This window comes from Ammodytes marinus (assembly GCF_949987685.1).
Source record: "Ammodytes marinus genome assembly, chromosome: 9".
In the NCBI taxonomy this organism is placed as follows: domain Eukaryota; kingdom Metazoa; phylum Chordata; class Actinopteri; order Uranoscopiformes; family Ammodytidae; genus Ammodytes; species Ammodytes marinus.
In genome coordinates this window covers 31,909,255-31,922,705 of record NC_137213.1, presented here as the reverse complement: position 1 = coordinate 31,922,705, position 13,451 = coordinate 31,909,255, and the positions used below count along the sequence as shown (strand labels likewise).

General features: G+C 37.8%; 1 protein-coding gene across 1 annotated transcript; it reads right to left on the bottom strand.

Moving 5' to 3' along the window:
• Positions 1-2,896: 2,896 nt before the first annotated feature.
• On the bottom strand, positions 2,897-11,189 carry LOC307255894 (high choriolytic enzyme 1-like). Its single transcript, XM_080034714.1, has 8 exons — positions 11,131-11,189; positions 10,487-10,505; positions 10,355-10,393; positions 6,932-7,066; positions 6,487-6,604; positions 6,148-6,329; positions 5,501-5,582; positions 2,897-4,024 (listed from the first exon to the last, which is right to left on the bottom strand). Exons 1-8 carry the CDS (start codon positions 11,170-11,172, stop codon positions 3,892-3,894), a joined length of 750 nt encoding a protein of 249 aa, XP_079890840.1. The 5' UTR covers positions 11,173-11,189; the 3' UTR covers positions 2,897-3,891.
• Between the last annotated feature and the right edge of the window lie 2,262 nt (positions 11,190-13,451).

Here is a 13,451-nt window from a genome sequence, read left to right as displayed (position 1 = left end):
TGGTACAAGGTGTTCCCCAGAGAGGTTTCCATCGTGGACACTCCCGGTCTCTTCCCCACCTCGTTACCGGACATGTGCATGGTTTAAGTTTATCTGCTGATCAACAACCTGCTAACAAAAGGCTGACGCTCCAAAACCACCAAGACCCTCGCAACATGGGCCACTAAGGAGCTACGCAAGCTCAAGAGCCAGGCATGGATAATATAGTACACACACTCACTCACTCACTCACTCGCTATAATAATGTCCCCCTTGATAACAAAATGGGCTCATTTTGTTATCAAGAGTTGCATCAACAACCATCAAAAGTACAAGAACATAGCTAGTACAACACTCGTTGTGTAGTGTTTAGACGCCCCCCCTCCCTCTCTGACCCATTTCATCTTTCTTCCCTTGACTTGAAAAGTGAAAAGTGTCTGTCTGTCTGCAGCCTAGAGGTGCGACATGATGGAAACCTGGGGACTCGATTTATTTCTGAATTGTGACTCATTTAAAGCTAATCAGCTTTTTTATTTCACATTCAACTTTAGCGAACTAATTTTAAACTTAATTTCTTTTCATTTTATTTGAAACAAATTAAGGGCCCTTAATATGTTTTAAACAAAATTATTGGAAATTATGTTTCAAAAAACAAAAACTAATTTCCTTTTTTGGCCCAAAATAGTTTGTAGTTTATGTAGTGAACTACAAAAAAGGGAAAAACATTTATTTAACTATTTGAATCACTGTGCATGAATATCATGGGACTACCAGCAAGCTACTGCAGAATGGAGTAAAGGACAGACACTGCAGGCAAAAACAACGGTTTTCAAGCAATGGTACGCTGAGATTTTTGGTTTTATACTACTATAAATCAAAGGTTGAAAATGTACATATAGGTGTTTATTTAACTAAACTTTGTCGTTTTCCCTTTCCCCCCAGTGTGTCCAGTTCTTTCCCCTGTCGGTCTGTGTGTGTGGCGTGGCTTCAGCAGCTGAGACTTCTGGCTCCCTCGATCACCAACACCAGTTAACTGCTTACTGAGCTTTTCCTCGTATTTGAAATTAACTTTGTTCTCCCTGTGCATCAGGATCCGCATTGGACGCCTGCCTGCCATACCCATTCTCCTGCCTGCCATACCCATTCTCCTGCCTGCCATACCCATTCTCCTGCCTGCCCGCTCTGTCTCCAGCTGTACCGAAGGCTACAGTCAGCTTTTGAGGTCAAACCAACTGTAATGCATAGACCTATATACTGTATCCCTGACATGTCATAGGGCATTTGTTTTCGTTTTTTAAAACGCCATCTGTATGATTTCATAAAAACCCTTTTAAAGTACTAATCAAATCTATTGGACTCTCGTATTTTTTTTAATTGGTTATTTCCCCTCTCTGTCTGTCTGTGTGGCGTAGGCTTGGCTTCAGAAGCAGAGACTTCCGGCTCCCTCAATCACCAGCACCTGTTCTACCTGCACAGCTGTTATCTATTCATTCATCAGACACCAGCATGTCTACCCAAGGCTTCTATCCATTACTTGCCAGATCGTCTGAAGAATAGCCATCCATAAATAAATAGACACACAACAGGTCAATAGAATAAGAATATAATGAACCCAGTGATACTGTATTTTATGCATATTACAAATGTATCCAAGACTAGTTGGGGCTGGACAATAAACAAATGTAACCAGGTTTAAGCACATAATGAAAATACACCATATCAGAATCACAGGAAAAATGTAATGTGTTTTAACCTGATGCCTTTTATTTATTTTTAATTTGTTTTTTTTAGCTGTATGTATTAGCTTGTTTCTATATAGCCTGTTATGAAGTGTAATTTTAGCATTATAGTGTCAATTGTGGTGTACTTTGTGTGTGTGTGTGTGTGTGTGTGGCCTTGTGCAAATTCTGCAACTTCTTTTCTGCTGCCTGTCTTGGCCAGGACTCCCTGTGAGAATAGTTACTGTAACTCAATGGGACCTTCCTGGTGAAATAAAGGTTAAATAAAATAAAATAATAAAAAAAGTAATTCATCATTGAGTCCACCAAGGGGCAGTGTCTTAAAGGAATCCAGTAAGACTTGTCTCACTACTTGAGTATGTTATGCTTTCCTCTTGTTTTAAGCTATTATTTATCATCTATGGTTTTAAGTCTATATGTTGATTATATTAATTTTTGACTATTTTGAATGAATGAATTACAACCCCACATTTGAGTCAAGATGTTTAATTATATTTCTCATCTAGTTTTGACCTAAAACCTTTATAATGCGTCAACATTCTCTAGATGTTTGTTATAGTATAGAGTTTTGGAGTTTGTATTTTTCTATCTGTAGGTTCATCAGTTGCATTTTGTAGTCATGAATGTTTTATGTTTTTTATAGATATTTTCTAGAGTGTTTCATAAAGTTTTATGGCTATTTGTGATGGTTTCTTTGTTTACTATTTATTTTTGGGGAGATTGTGTGTCAACTTTGTGTGTTTTTGATTGTTTATGAGGTCATATGGGTCTTGTCCTCTGTTGAACAGCTGATTTAGATTGTATTTGTGTGAAGGTGATTTCTGGGATTGACACACATTGTTTTACAGCTCAACCGCTTTTTAAGATATTTTACTCAATGAAAAAGGTTTGCCTGATGAAGGTCCAGCACTGAAATAATAAATACATATTGTATATAAATGTATATGTTTACCAGTAAGACAGTGTGCGGGAATTCACCTTTCTTTAGCAGCAGCAATTGAAAATATATCCTGGGCAGAATTCACCAAAACAAAAAAACTAATGTGTGGGGTTACCACCTCCTTTGGCTCGAAATCAAAAACATCACAGCTTCATTTTTCTTGATTTTATTGAACATAGTCTCAAGTTGATTGTAAAGATTAATACAAAGTCATTGATTAAAAATCATTAGTGGATAAATATATTGCATCAACGAAATAATGAAACACAGTTCGACCCAAATTCTCCCGATAATCATATAAGGAATTATTAATCATTCAGAATTGTCATTTTAGAGGTTATCGTGCAATACTATTGATCAGATTTGCACAATTCATTTAGTACCAATTTAGAGGCACTTGTACTTGCCAAGCGATTCTGGATCATGCCAGTTCTCAAAATCACTTTTTGTAAAAATCAATGAATATAAGTGGAAGCCCCTTTGTTTATAGGCCTATACCAGTTTACAGAGCCTAGGCTGTGTATTAACACAAGGTTTTCTTTTCAGTAAACACACCATACAGAAAGGTTGTAGATCATGAAGAGATATTCACTGATTTTGTTGAAAAGTGGTTGACTCCACCTTTAAGTGCTTCTATTATTACTAGTTTATATTAAATCTTGCCGATTTGACAGCTGTAGTAATTTACTCACTGACTCTCTGGGTTAAGAGCACTTTTTCTTTTGGTGTGGGGGAGGTTTTGGTGATCAAACTTCTGTAATTGTACTTGGATGGATTCTGTTAACATTATAGTGGAGCAACTTTTACTAAAGTCAAACATCTAAATGTGTCTTCCTCCAATCAGAATAGGAAAAACTTTCTATGGGTTAGATTGTTCAATTATGTTCATTTCCGCATCGTTTAGAATCATTAAATCAATTAAAATCTCTGTGATTCCACTCAGTAGAACCAGAAGATAATCATTCAAGAAAAGAGTAAAATATTCAAATCAAATGATTAAATTTGGTTCAAAAATGGTTTAAAGAACAAAGATAAAGGCAGTTTCCCCATTAGACTTTTTTCTAAACCAAAAATCTCAACTTCTAAAGCACTCACATTAACTAAACTTTCCATAATCATTCTTAGCACTATTCTGAAGGTTACTACAGAAGGATTTGTTCATATGTTGTTAACCGTCTGATTTATAAGTCTACTGAGATCTGACTTATGGGTATATCTTTCATATTTCATGAATCACACACTGCATTGGTAGAGCTGGTTGACAAGGGCGATGTCATTTCTGGTCATACTGGTCGCTGTACCCAGTCTCAGTCTTGGGTTACCCTTAGCGATGATGGTTTGCCGCCCATTTCTGGTGAAGTAATAGCTGGAGGAGGACACACAGAAAAAACACATGTTTAAAGACCTAAACCTTGTCTGTTTGCATCTGTATATTTCTACTATACAACCATCTTTAACGGACATTATCTCAATATTAGTTTTTTTCTTAACCGAAAATCTCCACTCCTAAAGCACACATCAATACACTTTCCATAATCATTCTTTGCACTATTTTGAAGGTTATTACAGAATTTATGAGACATATTCTTTGTAAAAACATGCTGAAAAAGGCATTTTTAAGGCCTGTAAATAATACATATTTTTTAGATTTTAACTCTGGCTTCAACATCTACATTTTTGGAGTTTAAGGAGATAATAATAAATAATAATAATTCATTTTATTTGAGGGCGCCTTTCAAAGCACCCAAGGTCACCTTACAGGGCATAGTTAAAAAACAAAATCAACAATGATAAAAAACACAAGAACAAGACACATTAAAACAATTTACACAAGGGTGGTGAGATGGGTGGGAGACAACAGAGCCAACCCGAGGCATAAGCAAACTAAGCGGCCGCTTAGGGCCCCCGACTGCGTGGGGGGCTCCCTCAAAAAAAAAAAATTAAAAAAAATGTTGTTGTGTGTTTGATATTAACATCATATTATGCAAATGTGAGTTATACAAAAAAGGAATAAAATGTTTTGGTCTAGATAATTAATAGCCTAAAAATGTAATCAGTTCATCTGGGAGGAAATCCGAAATTATCTGATCATGTCACGTTCACATCCATTTAATTTTATATTAATATTTTTATGGAAAATCCATGTGTCCTTCTTCAATAGCTTCTAATTCATCTGACCCAGTGTCTCCAAATTATTTGTTCACACAAAATTTCTCAGATTTAGCCTCTTAATTTTCCTCTCAAAGTGCACCAGATTCATGCATTTCACTTTAAAAAGGATAAAAAAATCTCCCGGGGGGGCATACCCCCGGATCCCCCTAGGAGAGTCTGAATCTCAGCTGTCTAATACTTTCGCACAGCTGCACAGTGGAGGCACTAGTGGAAAACACTGGGTATGTGAATGATATTTAACAAAGATCTTTCAGCAGCGCTAACATTGGAGAGGGGCCCCCAATCATATTTCGCTTAGGGCCCCCTGAAGGCTTGGGCCGGCTCTGGTAGACAATGAATTATATGGAATATGACAGTTTAAAAAGATGGGTTTTTAGATGGGTCTTGAATGTGGAAAGAGTGTCGGAGTTACGGATGACAGGTGTGAGGGCGTTCCAGAGGTGGGGGGCAGATCATTGATCTGAACATTTACACTTTACAATTAGTTGGATCTTGTGCACATTTATTCAAACATTTCTGAAAAAAATTTACTTCAAAAGATAATAGTTTTACTGTCAGTTTCATCATGATATCTATAAGTTTAAAAATGTTGCCCTGTTCCCCTGCCGTGTCTCGGCTTAAGCAATAATACATTTTCATTAGATGATTTATAGATTCACAGTTCACTCACTTTCCGTAGTGCATGATGGAGTTGAGGTCGTAGGGAACTCCCAAGTTGTTGGTACTGGCCTTCTTGAACTCATTAAGCTTTCCTACAGAGGAGGAAAGATTAAGTCCTAGGTTAGTAGGTTACAGTCTGTATTGGATGAGCAGTTTGTGGTTCTATCTAAACCGTTCAGTTCTCTGTAATAGGTTAATGTAAATCTAGCCAATGGTCTTTCCAACCCGACGGCCTAGGAAAGACCAATGTCTGGTTATTTGATAAAGAATTTAGTTCCAAGCTTGAAATTGTGAATTAATTAATAATGAGTTGAAAGTCTTGAAAAAAAGTGTGAACTAGTCTTTGAATCGGCTTGGAGCTAAACGAAATAGCGGTCTTGAATTTGTAAGAATTTATATGAAGAAACGGTTGAAGGAGTTTGAAGACAAAAGGGATTGAATTGTTGAATACGACCAACAGAGTATTAAAGATGTGGAATATTTAGACGAGAATTTGACATTATTGGCCGGTTCAGTATATAACCTAGAAAATGCATTTTCTGTAGATGATGCGTGTGAATCTTGTATGCTGAAAAGCTGACGCTAAATTGGATTTGAGAGAAAATTAGCACTGAAAAAAGACACTGTGTCTGTCTGTCTGTCTGTCTGTCTGTGTACCTGGCTTGATGTTGTTGGTGAGGATTTGGATGTAGCTGTCTCTGTCGGAGCGTCTATGTTCGTGGTGGAATCCAAGAGCGTGAAGAACTTCATGTTGGATCGTCCTCGTGCTGAAACATCTTCCGTGCTGTAGAGAGATAGCCTGTCCTCTACCAACCCGACGGCCTAGGAAAGACCAACAGCTGATCGACACACACACACAGTATATTTAAAAAAAATTGCCCAGGATCATACTGAATGCAGTGCAGTGCTGTCAGCTGCTACTGACTGTATGTGTGCGTGTGTGTGTGTGTGTGTGTGTGTGTGTGTGTGTGTGTGTGTGTGTGTGTGTGTGTGTACCCAGTGCCAGGGTAGAAGTAGAGGAACTCCCGTTGAGTCCTGCGCCACAGAAAGCGAATGCATGTTGAGCGATAGAACGTCAACAGTGTTCGGATGATTGCAGTGCGCTCTGATCTGCCTAGAGAGAAATAATTTAATAATTATTAAAATATTATAATATAAATAAAAATATATATATATACACACACCTAGAACTTACCCTCAGAAAAAACACAAACATCAAATATCAAAAAACAGTATATTAATAGAATTAAAATAATAATAATTAAAAATTAGGAAGAGGATAGAAACAAGAGAAAAAAAAGACATTTTTAATTTGGCTGTGTATTCACTGGATTTTTAACCTGTCCGTACTGTGTTTGGATCATGAAGAGATATTCACTGATTCTGACAAAGTGATTTTGACAACAAGCGTTCTCCTTAATTTTGAGATAGTATTTCTTACTGAATGAGCTGGCGATTGCGATGGGAACTCTGACATAGCGACCAGACTTGGGCCACTTGCAGCCTGTTGCCGTGCAACTGTGAGCATTCCTGCTAGTTTCTGGCATTATGTCACCATCTTCCAGTCTGTTTCCAACTAAACAACAGATAAACACACATATTCAGATTCAAAGTTCTGTTAAAAATCAAGTTAGGAACACTCAACATTTCAAGGTAACTGTCTGCTGATTTTTTAAGTTCTGAGACTAAAACTAAAAAACTCTTACGTTTTATGAAAACAATAACGTAAATATTAAAACAGTAAAACTTTTAAGTTTGAACAGCCTACATTTGAACCAACTGATTAGGGGGCCAAGCCCGAGCAGGAGCTGGGACTGCGTTTTGCAGAGCAACGCGGTTCCCAAGCCCTGCTAGGCAGGGAACCCTATTGTTTTTGTTAAAAATCATAGTTTTCAAATTAATCAGCCTTGTTTGAAGACATGTAAAATCAATCTTTTAAAATGTTATAAAGGGAGAGGATGGAACAGATGTTTCCGGGCCTAGAGTGCAGCACCAACCGACAAAGTGTAACATTTGAAAGAAAAAAAAATGCCACACACTTTCTAGCTCGCTCTCACTCGCACAAATCTAACTCCACATGGATAATTTTGTTATCAAAATGTAGGTAATATATTATAATATTATGACATGTGTCTTTGGAGCCAAATGGTCGCTCGACGTCGCCGCTCTCGTGGCTAACGCTTACGCTAGCTTTAAGCACATCAACAGCAGCGAATAAGTCCTATTTTTTTACACGTGTTGCCTCTCGCTTTGCTTTGTTAACTATTACGATTCCGACTATAAAAGTCTGATCTAAATGAAAAGCTAGTATCAAAAGGTTATTAGTTATATCCTAACAAACCCGTATTAACCAACTTGTAGCACAATGCTTTACTTGTTTATTATTCCTTCATAAAGACTACTCTCCTCTCACCACAGTTCCTGCAAGAGACGCCAACTCCGGCCTCTTTGTTTAATAGTGCTGGATTTACCCTCTTCTCCACCTGAGTTAACGTCTAAATAAAGTACAATAATCAACACATAACACCGTGTTTAAAGTTCCTATGTTATCAGAGCCCCCTCATCCTAGGATGAGACCGACCTCCTCTAAACTATTAACCCTTTCTAATATTGCTTCAGAAAATCCTCCTCCTGTTTTCACGGAAGATATCATTCACAAGTTATTGCTTATAAGTTGTATTTAACTTAGTTTGTAAACCACCCTTCTAATAAAATAGAACAGAATATCAGAATATAAACATATAGTTTAATCTGGGAAGGTATTTATAACCTATTCTTTTATTTTTAAAGATTAGGTGTTTCAACATATTCTCTCCTTACAGAGAGGTTAGTTGTATGAGGTTGTGTGTGTTTTAAATCAGTAATGTGCCGTTGTGTAGAATCAAATTGAACTTACCTCCCCAGGGACGAAACCATCTCTTTGAAGAAAAAACCCTATACCTAAAGTCCTTCTGTTCCAGTTATAAACTAATTCACAACTGAGGCTTTACAACATTTAAGGGATTTTATTTACAAAATACAAGAGAGTATAGGTATAATACATAAAATGGACAATAAAGGAAAAGAAAAGAGGTTGTATACCTATAACTCATTCAATAGAGTTATTTTGACTTGGTTCTCATTTCTAAATTTGTTGTAGCTCGTGAAACAATACCCAAACACTTGCATGAGTGCCTGGTAGTATCATCTCCCGCGCTACGAAAACTTCATTAATTACAGGGAGTTAGACAGACATCGTTATGGCGTCCTAGTAATGAAAGGCATGACCCATTGGCTACGGGTACCATATTTCCATTAATATCCGTCTATCACCCTGCATCTCAGTCCGTTTTCCTAGTTCTAAAAATTATTGATCAAGTCATTTTTAGTGTCAAGAGGTTCACAGATGTGTTTTTAAAAGACTTTGCCTCTAAGTACTTTGGAGTATTTTGGACTCACAAAGTTTTTCTAAGTTTTTCTTCTGTCTCCATGGTTAAAGGGACAGATAGAGTCTGCTGGAACAGAGAGTAACACACAAAAAGCGTCCCAAAAAAGCCTCGAAAAAGCCTCAAAAAAGCCCTGTCCTGCTTCAAAACCGGCTCTTATATAGTGAACTGAGGACCAATGAGACCTGGAAGAGAGGGAGGAGTGAAAAAGGCACAGCTGCATGGGGGAACCCCGGTAGCCCCTCCCTCTACTCCTTACTACTGTATGGCCATATAAGGTCCTTCCCCCTACTCACTTCCTATGGCCCTATGGTCCTCCCCCATCCTCTGGTCAGAGGAGCATTTTACATTCTATTCTGTTTCATTAAACATTTCCTACTTTTACGTATGACAAAAAGAAATACAAATGTCACAATATATGCACAAGTAAAAAGTTACATCATGTTCAATTATCACTTCATAACCAAACAGGACCCATACAGCGTATTTTCGCCAGTCAATTGGATCGCTACGTTCGGTAATTATGTTGTGTTAACGTCTCGTAGTAGCGGCGTTTTTAAATATGGCGGGCATGAGGTTTGAGTTGGTCTGGTTGGTCAGGATAATCCCTCCCCCGGCCGCTGGCGCAAGCAGTTCTTATTTCTAGCCCAGCTCAATCCTGGGGTTGGGATTGAACCGGTTTTTAGAGCCCGGAGCCAGCTCTCTGGCGGTGTGAAACCAAAAAACTTGCTCTAGTTTGGAACTAGCTCGGAACGGGCTCCGATTTTGGGGTGATGCATTTGAAGAAATCGCCTGTGTGTGTGTGTGTGTGTCTGTCTGTAATCATCACACCAATGCACAGAAAATCTAAAAAATAAAAAAAAATATTTAAAATAATTTTGTTACGACCATCGATGACTAAATGGTAGCGCTTTGAATATTTGCGCAATAGCTACCTTGTACGTAAAAGCTCATGAATCCAAAACTAAAAATCGTATCAAGTCCAAACTTTAGACATATGTTTGTGCTATTCTAAGTAGCATTCTCAATGCTATCTCCTTATCTCTTGTTGAGATAACAAATCATATCATTCATATGTAATGCAACTTAAAATTTTTAATTTTTTTCTTCTTTTTATGTTCAGAAAGTATTTCACGCAAACCTGTTTGATACCCTACTATTCATGTGAATGCTACTAATTTTGCGAGAAAAAAGCAATGACTAAAATTGAAAAAAATAAGGTGTTCGTAAAGTTTTAACACTGTTTAGTGTTTTAAACTTTTTAGTTTTAGACTCAAAACTCAAATCTATTTTTTTTTTAAATCTAGTTCAGACAGTTGCCTTAAAATTTGAAACGTTTGAAAAAGTGCTATCCATCTCTCAGCATGTCTCATAGTGCTGAAGCCTTCATGTCTCTGTCTGTCTGTCTGTCTAGCCTTCATGTATACATTCATTCTTACTTGTGCCTTCATTAGCTTTGGCGATCTCTTCAGTGACGTCTAGAAGCAAAGAGACAAAACATTGTAAACAAAAGATTTATTCACGTGTCGTTTGACTAGAAACAGAAAATATTTGATTAATATTCAACTCACCATCAGTGTCCTGTGCACTCTGCAACACAGAGGAAAAAACATGTAAAAAAAAAACAACCATCTTTAACAGCCATCTCAACAATTATTTTTCAAAACTCGAAACAAATCTCAACTTCTAAAGCACTTTCCATAATCATTCTTAGTACTATTCTGAAGATTATTACAGAAGGATTTGTTCATATGTTGTTCGTTGTCTGATTTATGAGACATTTTCTTATTAAAAACATGCTGAAAATAAATTTTTAAGACCTTTACATAATATTTTTTGAATATGAAAAAAGGCTGTATCAAAAATCTGTTCTGTAAAAACATTGGACACTAATACAGTATGTTGTAAAACAAATCAGAAATTCAACATCTAAATGTTTTTGGTTTTAAAAGAGATTAAATTCAAACATAATTAATTGGAAATGTCCACATTTGCATATTTAATCAAACACTTCTGAAAAAAATTGTAATACAAGAAATTATAGTTTCCGTAATCAACTGGCAACATTTCATCATTATATCAATTAGTTAAACATTTTACCCTATTCACCTGCAGTGTCTCTAGACTTAAAGGCTCAACAAACAAACAACAAAGTATCTCTAAAATTCAGTGATTCATTAAAAGTGTAAATAATTATAAAAATAAAAGTAAATACCGTGAGTGCGAGGAAGAGGAGGATGATGAAGAGAGGTGTCATGGTGTCGGTTTGCTGCAGTCAGTTTACCTGTGCTGCCTGATGCTGAGGCAGCAGCTCTTATATAGATCCCTGGGTATGGGTGTGGGTGTGTCTGTCTGTCTGCATGCCTGTCTATATATGTGTCTGCCTGCCTGCCTGCTTCTCTGTCTGTCTGTCTGTCTGTCTGTCTGTCTGTCACTGGGTGTGTCTCAACATAACTCTATTAAATGTCAATCAATGGTTTGTTTGGGAGGAATAAAGGTGCAAGCTCTCTCTTCAGTGCACACACACACACACACACACACACACACACACACACACACACACACACACACACACACGCACACACACACACACACACACACACACACACACACACACACACACACACACACACACACACACACACACACACACACACACACACACACACACACACACACACACACACACACACACACACACACACACACACACACACACACACACACACACACACACACACACACACACACACACACACACACACACACACACACACACACACACACACACACACACACACACACACACACACACACACACACACACACTTTTGCGGTAAACACTGGCTCTCATTTTTATCCTGTTGAACTTGCCAGAGAACATTTCATACAATTACATTGAGCTGAAGCTTTTGTCCAAAGTGATTTCCAAAGAGTTCATTCAACAATGAAGGTACAAATTTAGAACACGCAAGATTCTCTTAAAAGGTGGAGTCAGTTAGTCGCTACCTGTCTTGTACTTGTGTGTGCACTGAAAAAAATCCAGTGTTATATATTATAATACACAGGCCCAGCCTAGGCCCTGTAAACAGATCTGTTGCTTTGCCCCCTTTGTTTACATACAGAACCAGTTCACAGAGTTGACTGAAAAGAGTATAATCTTTAACTTGTATATTTTGGACAAAAGCGGTAGTGTTTTTACTACGCCAGCTGTTGTTCCTGGGTGAGCGTATACCCATGACTAAGGCATTAAGAAAAATTATATAAAAATAGCATTCTTTGCACTGATGGTCTCGTTTGCTGTTACATGTCATTTATGATCAGAGGAAAAATTAGACTGTTTCAGAAATATTTAAAAGTTCCTCGTAGCCAGTTTGAATATAATAATCAGATACAGTCAGTTGGGATGCTGCTCACTGTTACCATGGTTACTTCCCGTTATCCTAATGTCACCTGCTGAGCCACTAAAGGTGCATGCTTTCTCTTCAGTGCACACACACACACACACACACACACGCACACGCATCAATTTCGATGATGACGTCCACTTTTAACCTTTTTGTCAATTTTAAATAAAAAAAGCATACTTTCTAATTGCTTGTTCCATATTCTATTATAAGGCTATCACAGTCCTGCCACCTACACACACACACACACACAAACACACAGAGAAACACAGTAACACACACACACACACACACAAACACACAGAGAAACACAGTAACACACACACACAAACATTTCTGCCGAGTCACAAACACTAATGCCTCAAGAATCTTGTTTGTGAGAACAATGGTCTAAACAGATTTAGACTCTGACACGCCCACAGCTTTCTATAAGGATTGAATAGCTGCTGCATCTCACACATTCTTCTAATTGTCTGAAATGTTCCCGAGTGTGTGTGTGTTTGTGTGTGTGTTTCTCTGTGTGTGTGTGTGTGTGTGTGTGTGTGTGTGTGTGTGTGTGTGTGTGTGTGTGTGTGTGTGTGTGCAGAGCCGGCCCAAGCCTTCATGGGGCCCTAAGCAGAATTTGATAAGGGGGCCCTCTCCAATTTTAGCGCTGCCAAATCATAGACTATTGTTAAATGTCATTCACACACCCAGTGTTTTCCGCTAGTGCTTCCAATGTCCAGCTGGGTGAAAGTAGTAGCCAGCCGAGATGTCAACCCTCTAGGAAGGTATGCCCAACCTGGAGATTTTTTTTTTGCCTTTTTAAAGTGAAATGCCAAATAAAACACGACACAAACTGTATTTCGCTACGACACTTAATTTGGAACATAAACGAACACCACTCATCACTCTAGTACTCCAGTACTAAACTAATTTGAAAAGCAACCGACACCACTCACTGGCGCCCATGCAGCAATACGTCCATACATAACTCGACAACTGCGTTAGCTAACGTTACCCTTAGCTCATATTTACCTTTAGCTAGCTCCTTCACTTAGTAATATTGATATTAAGTTAGCTTCTATGGTATTTCTATTATTACAGTGACTCGAGATATGTTATTTGCTTGACTTTTCAAATTAATTAC